The following is a 20,399-nucleotide window of genomic DNA, read 5'->3' on the forward strand; positions in this document are numbered from 1 at the left end:
TCTCATTGGTTTCAAAGAACATCTTTATTTCTGCCTTCATTTCGTTATGTACCCAGTAGTCATTCAGGAGCAGGTTGTTCAGTTTCCACGTGGTTGGGAGGTTTCGATTTTCTTAATCCTGAGTTTTAGTTTGATTGCACTGTGGTCTGACAGACAGTTTGTTACAATTTCTGTTCTTTTACATTTGCTGAGGAGTGCTTTACTTCCAAATATGTGGTCAGTTTTGGAATAAGTGTGATGTGGTGCTGAGAAAAATGTACATTCTGTTGATTTGGTGTGGAGAATTCTGTAGATGTCTGTTAGGTCCACTTGGTGCAGAGTTGAGTTCAATTCCTAGATATCCTAGTTAACTTTCTGTTTTGTTGATCTGTCTAATGTTGACTGTAGGGTGTTAAAGTCTCCCATTATTATTGTGTGGGAGTCTAAGTCTCTTTGTAAGTCTCTAAGGACTTGCTTTATGAACCTGGGTGCTCCTGTATTGGGTGCATATATATTTAGGGTAGTTAGCTCTTCTTGTTGAATTGATCCCTTTACCATTATGTAATGGCCTTCTTTGTCTTTTTTGATCTTTGTTGGTTTACAGTCTGTTTTATCAGAGACTAAGATTGCAACCCCTGACTTTGTTTTTGTTTTCCATTTGCTTGGTACATCTTCCATCTCTTTATTTTGAGCCTACATGTGTCTCTGCACGTGAGATGGGTCTCCTGAATATAGCAAACTGATGGGTCTTGACTCTTTATCCAATTTGCCAGTCTGTTTTTTTTAATTGGAGCATTTAGCACATTTACATTTAAGGTTAATATTGTTATGTGTGAACTTGATCCTGTCATTATGATATTAGCTGGTTATTTTGCTCGTTAGTTGATGCAGTTTCTTCCTAGCATCGATGGTCTTTACATTTTGGCATGTTTTTGCAGTGGCTGGTACTGGCTGTTCCTTTCCAAGTTTAGTGCTTCCTTCAGGAGCTCTTGTCGGGTAGGCCTGGTGGTGACAAATCTCTCAGCATTTGCTTGTCTGTAGAGGATTTTATTTCTTCTTCACTTACGAAACTTTGTTTAGCTGGATATGAAATTCTGGGTTGAAAATTCTTTTCTTTAAGAATGTTGAATATTGGCCCCCACTCTCTTCTGGCTTGCAGAGCTTCTGCCAAGAGATCCGCTGTTAGTCTGATGGGCTTCCCTTTGTGGGTAACCTGGCCCTTCTCTCTGGCTGCCCTTAACATTTCTTCCTTCATTTCAAATTTGGTGAATCTGACAATTATGTGTCTTGGAGTTGCTCTTCTCGAGGAGCATCTTTGTGGAGTTCTCTGTATTTCCTGAATTTGAACATTGGCCTGCCTTGCTAGGTTGGGGAAGTTCTCCTGGATAATATCCCACAGAGTGTTTTCCAACTTGGTTCCATTCTCCCCGTCACTTTCAGGTACACCAATCAGATGTAGATTTGGTCTTTTCACATAGTGCCATATTTCTTGGAGGCTTTGTTCATTTCTTCTTACTCTTTTTTCCTCTAAACTTCGCTTCTCACTTCATTTCATGCATTTGATCTTCAATCACTGATACCCTTTCATCCAGTTGGTTGAGTCAGTTACTGAAGCTTGTGCATTTGTCATGTAGTTCCTGTGTCATGGTTTTCATCTCTATCAGGTTGTTTAAGGACTTCTCTACATTGGTTATTCTAGTTAGCCATTCAACAAATCTTTTTTCAAGGTTTTTAGCTTCTTTGTGCTGGATTTGTACTTCCTCCTTTAGCTCAGAGAAGTTTGATTGTCTGAAGCCGCCTTCTCTCAATTTGTCAAAGTCATTCTCCATCCAGCTTTGTTCCATTGCTGGCGAGGAGCTGCGTTCCTTTGGAGGGGGAGAGGTGCTCTGATTTTCAGAATTTTCAGCTTTTCTGTGCTGCTTTTTCCCCATCTTTGTGGTTTTATCTACCTTTGGTCTTTGATGATGGTGACATACAGATGGGGTTTTGGTGTGGATATCCTTTCTGTTTGTTAGTTTTCCTTCTAACAGTAAGGACCCTCAGCTGTAGGTCAGTTGGAGTTTGCTCGAGGTCCACTGCAGACCCTGTTTGCCTGCGTATCAGCAGCGGAGGCTGCAGAAGAGTGAATACTGCTAAACAGCAAATGTTGCTGCCTGATCATTCCTCTGGAAGCTTCGTCTCAGAGGTGTACTCGGCCGTGTGAGGTGTGAGGTGTCAGTCTGCCCCTAGTGGGGGATGTCTCCCAGTTAGGGGATACTTGGGGATCAGGAACTCACTTGAGCAGGTAGTCTGTCAGTTCTCAGACCTCAAACTCTGTGCTGGGAGAATCACTACTCTCTCCAAAGCTGTCAGACAGGGACATTTACATCTGCAGAGGTTTCTGCTGCCTTTTGTTTGGCTATGCCCTGTCCCCACAGGTGGAGTCTACAGAGACAGGCAGGCCTCCTTGAGCTGCAGTGGGCTCCACCCAGTTCGAGTTTCCTGGCTGTTTTGTCTACCTACTTAAGATTCAGCAACAGTGGGTGCCCCTCCCCCAGCCTCCCTGACGCCTTGTAGTTCGATCTCAGACTGCTGTGCTAGCAATGAGGGAGGCTCCATGGGCATGGGACCCTCTGAGCCAGGCGCGGGATATAATCTCCTGGTGTGCCATTTGCTAAGACCCTTGGTAAAGCGCAGTATTAGGGTGGGAGTGACCCAATTTTCCAGGTGTTGTGTGTCACGGTTTCCCTTGGCTAGGAAAGGGAATTCTCTGACCCCTCGCGCTTCCCGGGTGAGGCGATGCCTCATCCTGCTTCGGCTCTCACTCACTGGGCTGCACCCACTGTCCTGCACCCACTGTCCGACATGCCCCAGTGAGGTGAACCTGGTACCTCAGTTGGAAATGCAGAAATCATCCGTCTTCTGTGTCACTCATGCTGGGATCTGGAGGCTGGAGCTGTTCCTATTCGGCCATCTTGGAACCGCCTCATAAATGCTGTTTTTAATTTTTGTGGCGGAGTTATGGTCAATAGCTCATCCCATCATTTGATATATGTCATGTAATCAAAAAGCCCTTTTCTTCTGGGTGCTTCTATGTCTACAAAAGTACACATTTCTATCTATACTATTTTAGTCAAAAACTCATTTATATTATTAATAAGCATTGTTACTGTCTACTAGATTACTGGCAATCATTAGAATCACCAGGAGAGCTTTGTGAAAAAAAATCCTGATTATCCTCATTCCTAATCACTATCTTTTTTTTTTTGAGATGGAGTCTCACTCTGTCGCCGAGGCTGGAGTGCAGTGGCACGATCTCGGCTCACTGCAAGCTCTGCCTCCTGGGTTCACGCCATTCTCCTGACTCAGTCTCCCAAGTAGCTGGGACTATAGGCTCCTGCCCCCATGCCCAGCTAATTTTTTGTATTTTTAGTGGAGATGGGGTTTCACTGTGTTAGTCAGGATGGTCTCCATCTCCTCAGCTCGTGATCCAACCACCTCGGCCTCCCAAAGTGCTGGGATTACAGGCATGAATCACCATGCTCAGCCACTAATCACTGTCTCTTACCCACCAAGATTTTGATTTAGTAGGTCTTGGGAGGCACTTAGGATTTGTTTCTTTGTTTTACATTAATTCTGACGTGCAGCCAGGTTTGAAAACAGTTATAACTGATAGAAGTAAGAAGGTAGATAGTTCTGGGTATGCATCAGAATCAACTGAAGTACTTTTTAAGACATAAATTGCTGGGCCTTATCTCTACAGGTTCTGATACAGGTAGATTTGGAGGAAGTGCTAGAAATTTGCATTTCTAACATGTTTCCAATTGATAGTGATGCTACTGGTATAGGGACCACATTCTGAACATCACTAAACAGAGAACTAAAGGAGACTAGTGTTAGGCCTCAAGAAAGAAGTCTAAATAATGTATGTTGCAAGAGGGAGTACAGTAGCCTTTTCTGATTATTGCTGAATACATTATCTAGACTGGAATCTCAGATGTTCCCATCTGAGGACATCTAGGACTTTGAGCAAGAGATTACTTTTCCTAGCAGAAAGTTTATTTCTCTAAGTTTCCTGGTACATTTCCATGATGTTGTAATCACTGACTTGGGTTGAAGGTAGTTGTAACAGGGAGTTTCCACAAACTAAAGTCTTTACTCCTTTCTTTTGTCACAGAAGCATATACACACACATACACACACATATTTGCAGAATATGAAGAAGCAAGTCTAGGAAAAACCTAGATGATACCTGTAGAAAGACCATTTTAGCAGAAATTGCCTGGCGGCTTTAGGAAAACTGGGTCTTCCTTCATAGGGTTTCAGTGCTTGCATCATCACATTGTCAAGCCACGCAGCCCACTGCTCCAGGGTGCTCTGCTGCTGAAGAGTCATCTTGAAATCTGTTTCTAGTCTCTGAACCATGTTGTCATCACACTGGCACACCCAGGAAGCCTGCTCCTGAGACAGTAACATAGAAAGCAAAGGAAAAGTTCAACTCAGCATCCTTTCATTGAACATCAGCACACACACCAGATGCAAGAACAGAGCTTCACACAGTTAAATGAATCCAGAAAATAAAAAACTACTTGTCAATTGTTAGGGTAACACAATCTTTAACAGTTTTAAGGGATGAATATTTCTCGTTGCTCACTCTGGTACATAAAAAAGTGATGTCACATGTAAGTATGATTTGGTTTTTCTACATTAACTAGTCTGTGTAAAAGACTAAAATACATGATTACTTCAAAAAACAGAAGTCTGAACCTACAGTAGGCAGGGTCTTTCATTCTATTCAGCTTTCACACTGCTTTCAGAAGTTCTGTTTTTGTTCCCCATCAGATAAAACTTTAAAACCAATTCATTTGAGAAGATTTAGGGTAAATCAGACAGATAAATAGATACAATCGGCCAAAAGTGGTCCCCTCAAGATTAAAACAGAAACAAACACTGAATGGTACTAGGTAGAAGCATATGCTGTTATGAGTTCTATGGATTGGGAACAGAAATCTCAAGGGCTATCAAGGCAAGGCTATGAATGCAAATTAATTCAGAGAACTGAAAACAACAATAACAACAACAACAAAAAATCTTTTGAGAAAATGTAGACATGCTTCCTGCCAAAAAATGTGATTATTGCAATTTTCCTTCTGGTTCTGGTTGGGAAATGTTTGGTAACAGCAATGAAAATAGCAAATTTTAAAGCTACTTTTCAGTGGTTGCCATAAGTATTGTGATGTCTCCAGTGCTATGTTGTATTTTAAGATTTAAAAAAACCTATTCATTCAAGGCAAAACATAATTCTTTGGTAATGTAATATTTGACGGGGAATGAGAAGACATAGGCTTTAGGGTCTGAATTAACAAAACTAACCTCAAGCAATTAATTTAGGTGGGCCTCAGTTTCCCTAAGCATAAAATTAAACAAATGAAATTTAATGAAAAATTTTAAGCTGGGTTCGTTGTGTCCAGATAATCTTGTCAAGACAGATTTCTTTGGAGAAGTGTCTATGAGGCTCCCAATAAAACCCTGTGAATATATACGTATTTTTCTCAAAAGGGTGTCTATAGTTTTTTTTTTCTATATGCTCTCAAAAAACAAATTCATTCAAATTGACAACTTCAACGGAATAAATCCATTATCTCCTTCTTCTAGTTCCAGGATCTCTCCTGATCCTACAGACTTTACCTATTCAAGGGACATTTCAACCTGGAGGCACTTCAAATGCAAAATGCCCCAAACTTAACTTATTTTAAATTCTCAGGGAAACCTACTGTTTCTTCTGTATCTCAGCTGATGATATTATTCACTGTCTTTTTTCTCTTAACTAATTAATCATAAATCCATTCAGATGTTACCTTCTGAATACCACTTTTAAATATTTTAAGTATACTAAAATTATAGAAAAAACTGTAAATACAAACAAGCTAAAAAGGAACAAAACATTAAGAATACTTAAAATGGCAACAGTAAGAAATTATAGCATGTCATGTTGATGTATGTACCTTTCAAACTTTTCTCTGCATATATAAATATATATATTTATGCATATATTATAATACACACATACACTATATTATTTATGCATACATTTATATTTTAAATATATATTTGTATTATGAAACACTCATATTTATACATACATTTTATATTATTATATGCTTATACATACTTAAATGTTTAAAATAAAAGAGGATCATATTATATTTTCTATTAGATATTCTGATTAGTTTCACTTAGAAATATATAGTAACCATCTTTCCATGTAGGCAAATTAGACCTATATTTATTGTCCACTGAATGAATTTGTTTTATTGCATAATGTACTATTATTTATATAACCAATCCCACATAGACATTTGTTTGATTTGTTTGTTCCAACATTTTAGTATTACAAATAAAGCTGAAATTAGCAGGATAGGTTTTTTTGTTTGTTTGCACATTGATAACTGGAAGGAGAAACTTACTAGTATCCATGAAGCAATTTAATTTCATATCTTACCATAAATTCAAACTCACTATTTACTTGGCAGTTAGTTTTTGCCAAGAAAAGATGATAATCTAAAACCTAACTTAGAGAAATAAACCACAGCACATTATTCTGACCTTCAAACTAATTTATATTATACTTCATTTTACTACTCTCTTCAGTGAAAATATACTAACAATAGAGCACATTGTAAATATTTCCCTGTGAAACGAATGTAGATATTTCAAGTCTATAATTGAAAAAGCTAAGGACATTTACAGATGTTCTTAACTTAGAAAAAAATATATATCCAAAATGAAAAGTAGTCAGGAGCTTCAAAATCAGAATGCTTTTAAATACAGAAACATAAGTATATGCAATAGCTAAGTTATCAAGTCAGCCCACCCAAACCTATTTAGCCCATAATGTGGACTTCAAAAACCACCCATTTACACAAAAAAATCAGAGAATGATGCCATTGCAATACTATCAATTAAACAGGAAACCAACTGTACTGCAATAGAAAAATTATCTTAAATGCATAAAGAAAAGAAATTTTAATTAGAGAAGAATAGAGCAGTAAAAAGTGATATACGGATATCCTGAAAGGAACTTTTTAGCACTTTCAAGCTCTTAGTGTATTATAATATTGACATACATGTAATTTCATTGTTTTAAATAGAAGTCTCCTTATTACAAGAGCATCATTCTTATATTGTCAGATTATTGAGGTTCATGTTACAGGAGTTGGGACAACTTCCAAATGAACTGGAGATGGGGATAAAGGTGAAAAGGGAGGAAAGGGACTCTGGGAAAATCTGGCAAAACTAGGAAAAGAAAAGGAAAGAAATAAGGGTGTTAAAGACGAAAAGTGCTATCTTGAGAAAGAGATTACTCATTAAAATGTACAGAGCTGTGAAAAGTAAAATGTAGGGGGAAATGAAGGACTCACTACAGTGTCATGGTACTCTGAAAAAAGGAAGAAGGTTTTGGAGGGCAGATGCTGAATCATACGGGTTTCAGCAGTAATGACTATCATGGTGGACCCAGAAAAACATGATAGTCAAAAATAGAGGAAAAGAAAGGGTATTCTCAAAGTTGGCAGGTAGAGGATAAGTAGTACAGTAGACATATCACTGATCATTAATATGCAAAGATGTTCTCAAAGTTAATGCTTATAACCAGGGAAGAACTCATTTGTAGAAATACTTCATTGGAATGCAGATACACAAATACATTTATGTATTTATACATATAATAATACTAACAGAACACTGAAAAACTTTCTCAGATATTATTAGAAATAATTCTTTAAAATGTTTTCTGTTATTGAGTTTAAATTACTTTCTGAAACTAGAAGCTGCCTTCTTCAACTTTTCTTAAGACACTTTTAAACTTTTCTGAAAAAAGATTTGAAATAAATATTACAGTAAATTTTAAGGCAATATAAACTGTTAATATTTTTGCATATTTAGTTAATATATCCTACTGAAATATGTAAAGTAAATGGTTTTGTAAAGCTGAGAAAGTTTGTTCTTGTAAAGATTATGTACTTGTATGTGTGTATGTGTTTTTGTAGATGGATAGATATTTTTTAAAACTTCATATATATAGTTTTACATTAGATACAAATAATATAAAATATTAGATATCGATATCTCTCTATATATATATCTCAGAAGTTTGAACCCAGTCCATGAAAATCACAATGAACAACTAATTTATTGTACTCTAAAATGGATCAAGCCCAAATGTTACTTTTTGGTATATTTTAAATGACAAAACTAGGCAAGAAGTAGAAATTAAAATTTCTAGAAAATAAAATAATTAACAATTAGCTTATTTTTAAAACAACAATATTGTTTTTTAACAGCTTTACTGAAATGTAATTCACACATTATACAGTTCATTCATCTAAAGAATACTCTTCAAAGGTTTCTTCTAGTATATTCGCAAAGTTGTACATCACTCACCACAATCAATTTTAGACCTTTTTCATTTTTCTAAAAATAAACCCCATGACTCTTATTTGTTACCTCTCAGTCTTCTCAATCCTCCAGCCCTAAGTAACCACCAATCTATCTTCTGTCTGTATAGATTTATCTATTCTGGAATTTCATATGAATGGAATCACGGAACATGTGATCCTTTGCACCTGGCTTCTTTCACTTAGCATAATGTTTCCAAGGTTCGTCTATGTTGCAGAATGAATCAGAACTTCATTTCTTTTTATTGCCCAATAATATTCCATTGAATGGATAGATCACATTTTGTTTATCTATTAAATCAGTTGACGAACATTTGGGTTGTTTCTGCTTTTATGTGGCTGATATAAATAGTGCTGCTATGTACCTCTATGTATAAGTTTTGTGTGGACATGATTTCATTTCTCCTGGGTATACAACAAGGAGTGGAATTGCTGAGTCATATGGTAACTCTACGTTTATCTTTTTGATAAACTGCCACACTGTTTCCCAAAGTGGCTACAGCATTTTATATTCTGACCAGCAGTGTATGAGGTTCCAATTGTTTACATCCTCACCAATAGGATATGTTATTACATGTCTTTTTGCTTAGACCCATTTTAGAGTAAATGAAATGGTACCTCGCTGTGGTTCTGACTTGTATTTCCCTTGTGGCTAACGAGATTGAGCATCTTTTAATGTGATTCTTGGCCATTTGTCTGTTTTCTTTGGGGAAATGTCTACTCAGATGTTTGTCCATATTTAATCAGGCTGTCTTTTATTACTGGGTTGTAATGGTTCTTTACATATTCTATAAACAAATCCTTTATCACATATATGATTTGCAAAAATCTTCTCACATTCTGTGGGTTGTCATTTCGTGTTCTCGATGGTCTCTTTTGAAACCCCAAAGTTTTAAATGTTGATTACGTACAATTTATGTATTTTTCCTTTTGTTGCTTATGCTTTTGGTAGACAATGATATTGTTTTTATAGGGTAACATTTAGATTCATTAGTTTAGAACCAGAAATAAAGCAGTGATTGATATTGAAATTCTATAATACTGTTTCTAACTCAGCTTTTAAAGTGTACTTTAAAGTACAAGTGGGTAATGTGATCACAAGGTTAAACAATATTTTTCATTTGAACTATCACAAGAGCCGAACTTATTGCCTATAATTCTTTTTAAGTGAATAAGTATTTACTAGGCAGCTATAGTAAACTCTGAAATAGAATTGTTCTTAGTTCTTTCAAGGAGGGGCACTAAAATAGAAGTATCTATGCATGTCATGGTACAAATTATTAAATATATAAACAATAATCTAAGATAGGTGTTATAAGGTGGGGAAAATGAAGCCTACAGTAGTTAAGTAACTTGCCCAAGATCTCACAGCTAGTATATGAAAGAGTTTAACTTCTTGCCTGTCTTACTTCAATGACTGTGACCTTTATTACTCTACTAATTATTCAGCAAACACTGGTGATATGTTGTCTTTTAGGACTGTAAATGTGAGCTTACTTTAACCACAAACACGGGAGCAGTATAGCTGTATCTGGATCAAACTTCTCTCTTTCAGGACACTGTGAATATAGATGCTGCCGGTATATAGATGAGACTTTGAAAAGAAATTTGATGATCCTAATTAAGAAGAACAAACTGGGTATCTTGCCTTAAGAGACATACTTTGCAAGGAAATAGAGTACCTGGACATTGGCAAAGTCGACACGGTTGAGGTCATTAAGCATCTGGTTGATTTGGGAAGTGTTCTGAAGCACTGCACGAGCTGCCTGGGCCAGGTGATTGAGCGACGTGTATCTTCGCAGAGTCTGGGCAAAGGCACTTACAGCGGCAACCTGTAAAGCAATCCAATTAAGTTGGGATTCTGTTTTCTCCAGTAAAACAAACCACTGCAATCTTCAAATCTTTCTTCCCTTGCCAAATTTTAAATGCTTGCCTCTGATACTTATTTAAAATTCATTTGGTGAGAGAGTTTACTTGTAAATTATAGCATTTAAATCTCTAAACCAAGTATTATTTTCCTTTTGAGTAGGTTGAGGTCAAGACTAAAACAAACTCCCACATTCTTTGACATCTGAGTGTAGCATTAATTAAATCAGTCTTGCAAGTAACTTCTTATCCACGGTAAGCAGGAAAAATGTTGGTTTTCATTTCTTTTTTTACTGCTCTTTGGACAGTCAAGTACAAAGTAGGAAAATTTTAAAAGTAGGGATGTGCAGTTTGGCTTTTCAAATAAAAAGAGATCTGGACATTCCTACTCTAAACTGACTTTAAAAATGCATGTCAGAGCATTACCATTCAGATTTATTCTTGCTACCTTTATTTTATAGAAACGAGTAATTTTGAGGTGAAATTACCAGAGGCAAACAACCAGAATAACCCTTTTTCAGAATTACAGTTTCTTTAAAACGGCTATGCAGGAAGTTTCTATTTGTCTCTCAAAATCTACTTTCCATTTTTCTTCATCTTGAAGATTGATCTGAATGGACCACATTAACCTCCCTCCTTGTTCTCTGGCTTCCACTTGGGTTTGACCAATGACAGGCACTATCAGGAGATGGAAGGATGGGAAGAAAGAGTGGTTACCATGGTACCTATTCACTACAACCTCTGCTTGCTGCCTGTTAAGAGTGGAGCCTGCTTTCCTTTTCTAATGTTACCACAGTCCTGAGGGAAAGAGTGGATTTCCTAATGCCATAGCTTTTACCTCTCACCCCTTCATTCCTAGGGATGATTAGGATTCTCACTATTGCTAGCCCTGGGATGCTTTACTATTCCTCCTTGGTTTTATCAACTTTGTTCATACCTTTGGAAATAAGCTCTTCTTAAACTCTCTTAGATTATCCCCACCTTTGGGTGCATGATTTGTTTCCTGTTCACACCCTGAATAAAGCAGTTTTTTTGAAAGATAGCAAAGATAATGCAAAAAGTCTACATAAAGTCTACATTATCTCATGGAAATTTGTTATGTGCACAATACAGATCTAATAATTTTAATCTTTTAAAAATATATTTAAAAAATGGACAATTTACAGGAATGTATAATATTGCACTCAATCACTTATATGGGTATATAAGGTGTGAGTAGTTGAATGATCATTTGGGAGTGGTAGACGGTGTTCACAGGGAACAGGATGCTCTATCCTGACAGTGAGATGTTTGAGGACTATTTGGAACTTGGGGAGAAGCTCACACATCCTCAAAAAAGAATCTTATTCCATTTTTGTGGTTTAAATTAATCCAGTATATACTGTGCCAGGCTCTGGATTAAGTGCCTTACATATATTATCCTATTCAAATCTCTTAACTATCTTATTAGACACATATGATTTAAAGAAGATAAGTAGCTTGCTCAAGGTTGCAAAGAAACTCCATTAGTGATGGGAATTGACCTGGGCATTTTGATTCCAAAAGCCACAGAAGTTGGAATGCTGTTTTCTCTGTCAGGGTAAATTATCTCTATTAATTGAATGCGGAGAGGAAAAGAGACTGCATATCAGTGAAACCAGAAGAACACACGGCACCCTCTACTGTGGTGAATCATTCTGGTGAATCATTCAAGCAAACTCTGGAGGTCAATGAGACGGCCAATGTTGCAACTGGATTGTTACCACATTCACTTTGACAACACTGGGAAGGGAAGTGCTTTTAGCTGTTTGAGGCATTGTTATAAATGTGACCGAAAGTTGAAAGGATTCCTCGATCATAATCAAAGACCACCTCCTTTTTTGCACACCTCAATGTGGTACTTTACAACAGCACTGCCAAAGAGAAGAACTATCTGCAATGATGGACATGCTCTACATATATGCTGCCTAACATGTGTAGCCAGCAGCCAGAGGAGGCTACTGAGCACTCGAAATGTAACAAGTGTGACTAAGGAGCTAAATTTTTCATTTCACTTAATTTAAAATTCTAATTTAAATAGCCACATGAGGCTGGCCCTACTTGATAGCTACATGTGGCTGGCCCTACTGTGACAGCACAGCTCTAGAGGAACAATCTAATATGGGCATACCAGTGAAATGTTGCCTTCTATATATGTTTTAGAGAGAGAAAGTTTTATTGCAAACGTTAAGCCCAAGTGAACGAACTGGAGGCTACTTATGTTCCCACAGAGGTTTATCAGCTAAAATAACTTCAATTGACCAACTCTGCCCCCAGATTCAAAGGCAAAGTATATTGCTGGAGTCTGACAGTAAATACAGTCATTGACAAGAAGCCACAAATGTGATTTCTGGTACCAAAATTTAAATAAAATTTAGGATTAGTCCAATCTTGCTATGGGGATATGTTCACAGATTAACTGAAAGTAACATGGCTAGTAGGAGACAAAGTAGAGACTAAAATTTATATCTCTAGCTAAATAATCCACATTCCTGAGATATATTGATTAATTACGACTTAATTGTTCACTTGATTCACAAAAGCATCCTCCAGTGTTTAGAAAAACACCAAAACATCCTGAAAAAGCAAAACAATATTAATTTATATGAACTTTTCAGGATATGATAGGTACAGTAAGAAATTTTAGAAATAGAAAATTCCTTCAAATGAAAACTATTTGAATATTCTAGGCTATTATTTTAATATCTGAAATTAAACACATAGTTTATATCTTTCTTATATATATAATTTAGAATATATATACCTAATATATTGTTTAGAAAGGGCTTGTAAATGCACCACGCTTGAAATGCTTCCCTATTCTCTTTGAAAGGAACATTGCCAAACATCTCTTGTGCAAGTTCTTTATTACATGGTTATAAAATACAAATATAAAAATCAGTTTTAAAAGATGATGTATATTATAACCTTAACATTTTACATAATACCGTTTGATAGGATAGATGTAAAGTTCACAGTTCAGAATAATTTCCTAAACACAAAAGAAAAAGCAAGGACATAAAGTATACCTTGGTTTGTATCATTCTCTGTGGAATGTTGTTCATGGCATTGGAAAGCCAACCTTCAAGGCTTTTTGCAAAATTTCGAATGGCTTGGGTCAAGGCACCTAAACATTAAAGAATAAAAGCAGAATAAAAAAGGTATGAAAGAATATTAATATTTGTGCTAGAATAAAAGAAAATGCTCGTACACAATATCTGATATAGCACAGAACTCATATTGTCCTCATTGATAAAACTTTATTTAACATTATTCCTAATTTTTAAAGCATCCAAGAATTATATTTTGGGCTTTTTCTTTTAAAGTTATTTTGTTCCCGGATACTTGTGACACTTTTTTGGGAAAAAAAGGATTCAAACATTTTTGCTTACAGCAACATATACCAGTTGTGAATATACTTATAGAATATTCTTGCTTGGAAAAAACACTCCTTTCATTAACAGTTTTGTGCTAAAGATTATGTATTTTCTTTAAAATTCTTCATCTTGTTCTTTCAAGCTCTTAATCTATTTCCATTTCTTTTATTAAAAAGAAAAATAATGCAAAGCTTTCTCTGTTTCTCTATGCATCTATTTACTTAGAATCTATGAATTGGAGTAATTCTCTCTCATCCTTTTTGAAAAGGTAAAAATTAAAATTGTCTGAATTGAAATTTTTGGGCAATTATTTTCCATTTCATTTGGCAGGTAGAGATAAAAGATCAGTATGATAAAATTGCTGTTAGGGAAACCCATATTCTTTTTTTTTTTTTTTTTTTTTTGAGGCGGAGTCTTGCTCTGTCGCCCAGGCTGGAGTGCAGTGGCCGGATCTCAGCTCACTGCAAGCTCCGCCTCTCGGGTTCACGCCATTCTCCTTCCTCAGCCTCCCGAGTAGCTGGGACTACAGGCGTCTGCCACCTCGCCCGGCTAGATTTTTGTATTTTTTAGTAGAGACAGGGTTTCACCGTGTTAGCCAGGATGGTCTTGATCTCCTGACCTCGTGATCCGCCCGTCTCGGCCTCCCAAAGTGCTGGGATTACAGGCTTGAGCCACCGCGCCCGGCCGGAAACCCATATTCTTAAGATATTCCTAAAATAGCTCATTCTGTATTCTTGACATATCTGTTAAAACCTGAAATAGGGATAGGTCCCATGACAGAAGATTTGATGGTGGTCATAAAAATAATTAGAAGTATCTTCAGTTATCAGTGATGACTATGACTATTTAATAAGAAAAAATCTGCTTACTGAGATTGCTATATAGTAGGAGACAGAATACTTTTCTTGTACAACAAGTAATTCAGTTAATAGTATTTTACTTCCTCTGTGCCCAAGGCTCCATAGTAGTATAGAGGACAATTATAGACATTTAATAGATAAGTGCCTGAAGCACCTACAACATAAAATTCATCTTTGTAGGTTCTCTATAATGGGGTAGGTATCAAAATATGCTACTATAAAAAAAAACACAGTTATATTTTGGGCCAAGGTCCCCAAGAATATTAATGTTACTGATGGGCTTAAATTCCTTGGTTTTTCTTTCTGTTGTCAAATGAGTCTGACATGATTCTCTATGCTTCTGTTAAAACCAGGTTTTATAAATAATTTCACTTACTCAAGTTATTTGCAAACAATATAAATTTTACTATTCCAATAATAAAGACAACTAAATGCATTTTTAAGAGATTTGTTTAACTGTTAAAAACTGGAGAGACGAGACTGGAACGGGCTAAATTTTGGTTAGGAAAAACACTCAAGCAGTGCAGATCCTTAACCACAAGGATCATAACTGGAAACACTGAATTGGAAATTTCTTGAGAACCAATCTTTTGAAACCTTCAAAGCTTCCCACATTAGCCAAAAAAGGAAAAAAGAAAGAAAAATATTTTTCTGTTGTATTATGTGCTAAAACCATGGAGGGCAGGCATGAATGGAAATGAAAAAGAGTGAAAAAAAATTAATAATCCCTTTTGAAACAGTAAAATTTTGTTCAAGGTTCATTTTGGCAATCTGCATTTTCCATTTTTCCTACAATTAATATACAATAATTATTTAATCTGAAAAATAACCCCCAAATATATAAATGTTACTTAAAAAATATTTATTATGGGCCTGTTTTATCTAGATAAATTTAATGCAAGGGTGGTTAGATAAGAAAAGATATATTTTGCATTTTAAATAATTGTGAATTTTCACTTTTTCTACTAAATGATATTCTGGGCCACCTTTGGTTATACTTGTAATTGTACATTTAAGTGTTACCCATTGAGTGCTCATACAATTAACGTTTTTTCACTTTCAGATAAATGTATTTTAGAATATAGTAGCTTCAAGCTGACATTAAATTAGTGTGATGTGCAGACTTTTTTTTAGCTAAAAAAAGAAATCCCATCTGGACAGAAAATGGTACAGTGAAGTGCTAGTAGCCAGGAAAATACAATTTTTAAAAATAAAATTAAGTTTGCTCTCTCTATAGGGATTCATGTATGTACAAAATTGTGCAGATTGACTCTGACAACTTTCAAAGGCTCATGAATGGATGGTTTGGAATTTAAATTCTATTCCAAAGCTGACTTGTCTCAACCTGCTCAAAATTAATATTAAAATGCATACAACCAGAAAACAGCTATCTAAGTTGTATTTTAAGCTTTATTTTGTTACACCTCATTGTAGAATGGGAATTAAATTTCCAAATTTCCTTGGTAGGATGGTATATCAATGCATCTTATAATTTCAGAGAGAGTATAAAACTATTTGGGCGTCTGCTTAATTTAGAGACAAGCTATTTGACAGAATAAACTGTTTTTAAAAATCAAAATTTGCAAAAGACAAAGGTCAGAGTGTTGTGTACTTAAAATTATGGGCTTGAATTAAACTAAAGTTGATACAAGATTTAAAATAGAGAACTGTTAAACTCACAAGTTAAAGTCTTATGGTGCTGTTATAGAAGCAAAAGATGTTAGAACTGTTTAATGAATACTGATGTTGCTGATTTGCCTCAAAAAAGAAAGTACTTGCTGACATCCCTTCTTTTATCTCATGAGAAAAACTTTATGTTGGTAGTAAGATGTCAGAGGCTAACGAGCTACTCTATGCAACTTCTCATAAACATCTCTAGAGATTATCACTCAGAACACAGAGAGCAAGAGAAAAACAAGGAAAATCCAATTCTGGAACATAAATCAGTAGAGAGTTTAGCTAGTGAAACTTTCCATAACACCATTTTTAATCAACCTTTAGTCAGGAAACTTGGTGATAGAGTAGACTATATTAGCAATTTACAAAATTGTGAGATAATGTCAGCTAAGTTTTTTTTTTTATTTCTTCCTATATAAATTTAGGTGTGTTCATTAATATTATCTGGAAATATGTTTAAGCATATATTTTAAGGTGGTTGGGAACATATTAAAGATCTTATACCTTCTACTGCTGTCTATTGTTATTTAGAAAAAAAGAAAGTATAAGCATACAAATGTTAATATCTTCCCCTTTTGTTCTACTAAATTTCTATTTTTGTATTTTCTAGAATAATTTAACACAAATCATCTGTGAATAGTATAAGTACACAGTAGCCAATTTCACAAGCTCTATGCTTGCTTTTACTTTATTAATGTCAATGCAGAGTAGAAACTGTCTCATTTCTTAAAAAGTTAAGGTCACTAGTGTGTACTCATATAGATGTAGGCATAAAATAGTTTCAGCTGCTTCTAACAGTATCTGTGGTAGCATTTATATCATTGATATTTGCAGAAAATAGCTTTGTTTGCTACAAAGTAGTTTAAAAAGCACCATCACTTAAAAAGATAATCTAACCTATCTATGTAATTCCCATTTTCTTGGTAGTGGGATTACAATGCTTGTGTAGTTACAAAGATTTTTCTCTTAAAATGCCAGTTAACCATTACTGTTAATGGAAACTGCATTTGTAGTTCTTAACATGACGTAGGTGACAAAGTAAATGCTTTTATAATGGAATTCAACTTCAGTGGAAATCAAGATAGATTCACTTCAAATCAAAAGCAACCATGAAGGAGGCTGGCCTAGCAATGACAGGTTTCCATAATTTTTGGCTTTATGAAGGGGACTGTGTTCTTGGGTAGAATAATTTTGACATGGTTGACCGGCCTGCTAGTGTTCTTGCAATTAGTTTACTTGGGTTGTTACATCTACAGGTTGGCTTTTTTATCAAAAAAAAAAAAAAAAAAAAAAAAAAAAGGAAGAAAGAAAGAAAAAAAAGAAAAACATAAGACAGACTGAAAAATAGATCATCTTTTCCCTTTTACTACTGTTTTGCTCTAGGCTGCTTTCACGCAATACTCTGTGTTGCATGTTTTCTATCTGGCATATTTAAATGAAATTAGAATCATTATAGATTGCAATGTCACTTCTCAAAACTTCCTGGGTGGAATGTATGAGAACAAAAGCATCCATACTCGTCTGCATTTAACTTACTAGGAATAGGTCTAAGGACGTCGGGGATGAGAATCTCCACCAAAGCCTGGTACATCCCATGGTCACAGTTACACATCCATTTCAGGATAGACTCATGTTTGCACAGAGTTATCAGCTTTGCTTTCGGAAGTCGACTTTCTATTTCACTCAGATTGCTGGTGTGAATAAATGTAGCAAATGAATAGATGGCAAATGAGGATAAAAAAGAAAATGGACTTTAAAAATAGTTTAAGTTTACCAAATATTACTGAGGTTAGAACTATACCACCATTGCACTGGTGCCATACAGCTGGCTATATATATATAGAGAGAGACAGATATATAAAACACTCCCCCAGAGCTGTCTATGCACATTCGTATTTTCTGACGGTATGAAAGGCAGATATGATAGTAATTCCATGAGGATGAAATAACTACCACAGTCCCCCAAATCAATACAAATGGGAGTTATATACACACACTGAAACCTCAAGAGAGCAGTTCGTGGTTTATTTCTAGGATGGCCAAAACATCAATCTATTCACTTAATGTCATCAGGTAAGGTTCACAACTGGTATACATATCTCTAATTTATTTGCTGTGACATCTACTCAGCCATGAAAATGAATTGGAAAAGATGTTGATTCTGACCTCGATTCAGTAATAGTAGTGCCATCAGTTGGAGTAGAGGGAGAATAGCGCCAGAATGTTTGCCACAATTTTTCTATCAGGCTAAATTGAAGATTCACAACAACGTCCAATATTGCCTAAAAAACAAAATGGTACCAGTATTACCTTACAATATTACTTATGGGACTGTGTGAGGACAACCTAACATGACAAGATTTTACATGGTCAAGTTCTCCCTTGGGGTCATAAGTTTACATGGTGAAACCACACTAAATTTTACCAAAGGAAGTGGAAGAAAAACAAAAAACAAACCAACAAAAAAACTAGCTAGCAAGAAGATAAAGGGGGGAAAAAAACTCTTGGAAAATTAAGCAGGATAACATTCTTTTCATAATGTACTCATGCCACCCTCACTTCTACCTCTTTTTTCTTCCAAGTTTTCATTCTTACTTTCCTTCCTCTCTAGTTACATTCATTCATTCATTCATTCATTCATTCATTCATTCATTCCTTTACCTACTGCTTTCTTCTGCCTCTACAGTTACTGTCACCCTACCTATTCTCAGACCTGGAAGGGTATAGAACATAGATTCAATTTACAGCAGTCCTCTTAGGGCTAGGTAACCACTGGCCATCAAAGTGGGTGGAAGTGAAGGGTGTGGACTTGCTTTTGTGTGGCAGATGGAGTTAGGGCTGAACTAGCTTTGTCTAAGGAAGCTGACCACGGGTTCCAGTGTGTTCCCAGGTAAACAGAGGCTGGGGCAGAAACCATGGAGTCAGCAGGCCTTCAGTGGATACTGTCTGTCTGGGTATAGCATTCAACATTAAAGAGAATCCAATCCTATCTCTGTACATCTCCTTTACAGAACAACCTTAAGACTATCTACTTTTCAAATCTCGGGGGCCCCACCTCCTCTTTCTCCTTAATTTAATCTCCTGAAACTATTTCCCAGATGCATCAAAGACCTTTTTTTTATGGTGTTTAAATCTACCACTTTCCCTATTAACTGTCAATGATGATATTTAATTTTACCCTGCCTTTGCAATTAGTTTGTAAATAAGTCTTCAGGTAAAAGCAGGCATAAAACTAAAGAATAACTTGTTTGTGCCAGTAACACATGATTGTGTGATTATTTTGGGAATTAAAAGACAAAGGTAGTCAGTATAGTATGATTGATGTCATCACCTTTGAGGCGAAGGTAAAACAGCCCCACAAATATCTATAAAATTCATGGAAGATAAAATAAATCGGGGGACAATCTAGAGAGTCTATCAGAGTAATGTAGGCAAAAACAGCAACCATAACTTCATATTTGTCGAGTTTGGGCCACCTGTATAGAGCTGGCCCTATGCATGATACAGAGAATAACTGATATGAAATATGTTCTAAAAATATAAAATGTTGCAAGTAGTTAAATATTGAAAATGAAGATAGGGAGACAAATTAATTAACACAGTCCTCAGTAACAATAAAAATGCAAAATGCAAGTCCTGAAAATAAAGGGCATGTAGATGTCCCTCATCCCAGCAAAGATCAAAATATTCTCAAGCAGCAAATTTTTTAACTGCTTTCTCAATTGTAGCTTAGGCACATTCCAAGAGACATCTCTAAAAGTGTGAGGCAACTATTAATACCTTATACATAATACCTTACATAGTTCTATATAAGAGATTGCTGTAAGAACACTTTTCTTTTAACCTACATTAAAATTAAAAAGTGTTTCAGCAACTTGTATAAAAAGTTATACTTGTTCCTTATATAACAAACTAGTGATACAAAAATATCTTTGATAAACAAATTGTGAGAATTCCCAATAATAGGCAAAGTAGGTATATTAATCTTTCTTTAAAAATATGTACTGTAGGAAATGTGAAATATAATCAGTGTATCTTAAATTCAGTATCTCTTCAAATTAAATAATCTCAAATAACTCTTTCAAAAAAGACATTCATAACAGCTTCATTTGAGACAGTTTTACACATGAATAAAACATTTTATCATTTGTCCACCTACTTTCAAATATGTTCAGACTAAAATATAT

General features: G+C 35.5%; 1 protein-coding gene across 3 annotated transcripts in view; it reads right to left on the reverse strand.

Moving 5' to 3' along the window:
* The window catches only part of RFX3 (regulatory factor X, 3 (influences HLA class II expression)), a 309,220-nt gene that overhangs the window by 42,678 nt on the left and 246,143 nt on the right, over positions 1 to 20,399 (reverse strand). For all 3 annotated transcript variants that reach the window (XM_011988353.1, XM_011988354.1, XM_011988356.1), the window contains 5 exons: positions 18,379 to 18,494; positions 17,749 to 17,903; positions 13,328 to 13,425; positions 10,097 to 10,246; positions 4,211 to 4,419 (listed from right to left, as the gene is read on the reverse strand). In XM_011988353.1, the coding sequence (XP_011843743.1) occupies positions 4,211 to 4,419; positions 10,097 to 10,246; positions 13,328 to 13,425; positions 17,749 to 17,903; positions 18,379 to 18,494 (728 nt within the window). The remainder of the gene's footprint in view (positions 1 to 4,210; positions 4,420 to 10,096; positions 10,247 to 13,327; positions 13,426 to 17,748; positions 17,904 to 18,378; positions 18,495 to 20,399) is intronic.

This window comes from Mandrillus leucophaeus, unplaced genomic scaffold (genome assembly GCF_000951045.1).
Source record: "Mandrillus leucophaeus isolate KB7577 unplaced genomic scaffold, Mleu.le_1.0 Scaffold329, whole genome shotgun sequence".
In the NCBI taxonomy this organism is placed as follows: Eukaryota; Metazoa; Chordata; class Mammalia; order Primates; family Cercopithecidae; genus Mandrillus; species Mandrillus leucophaeus.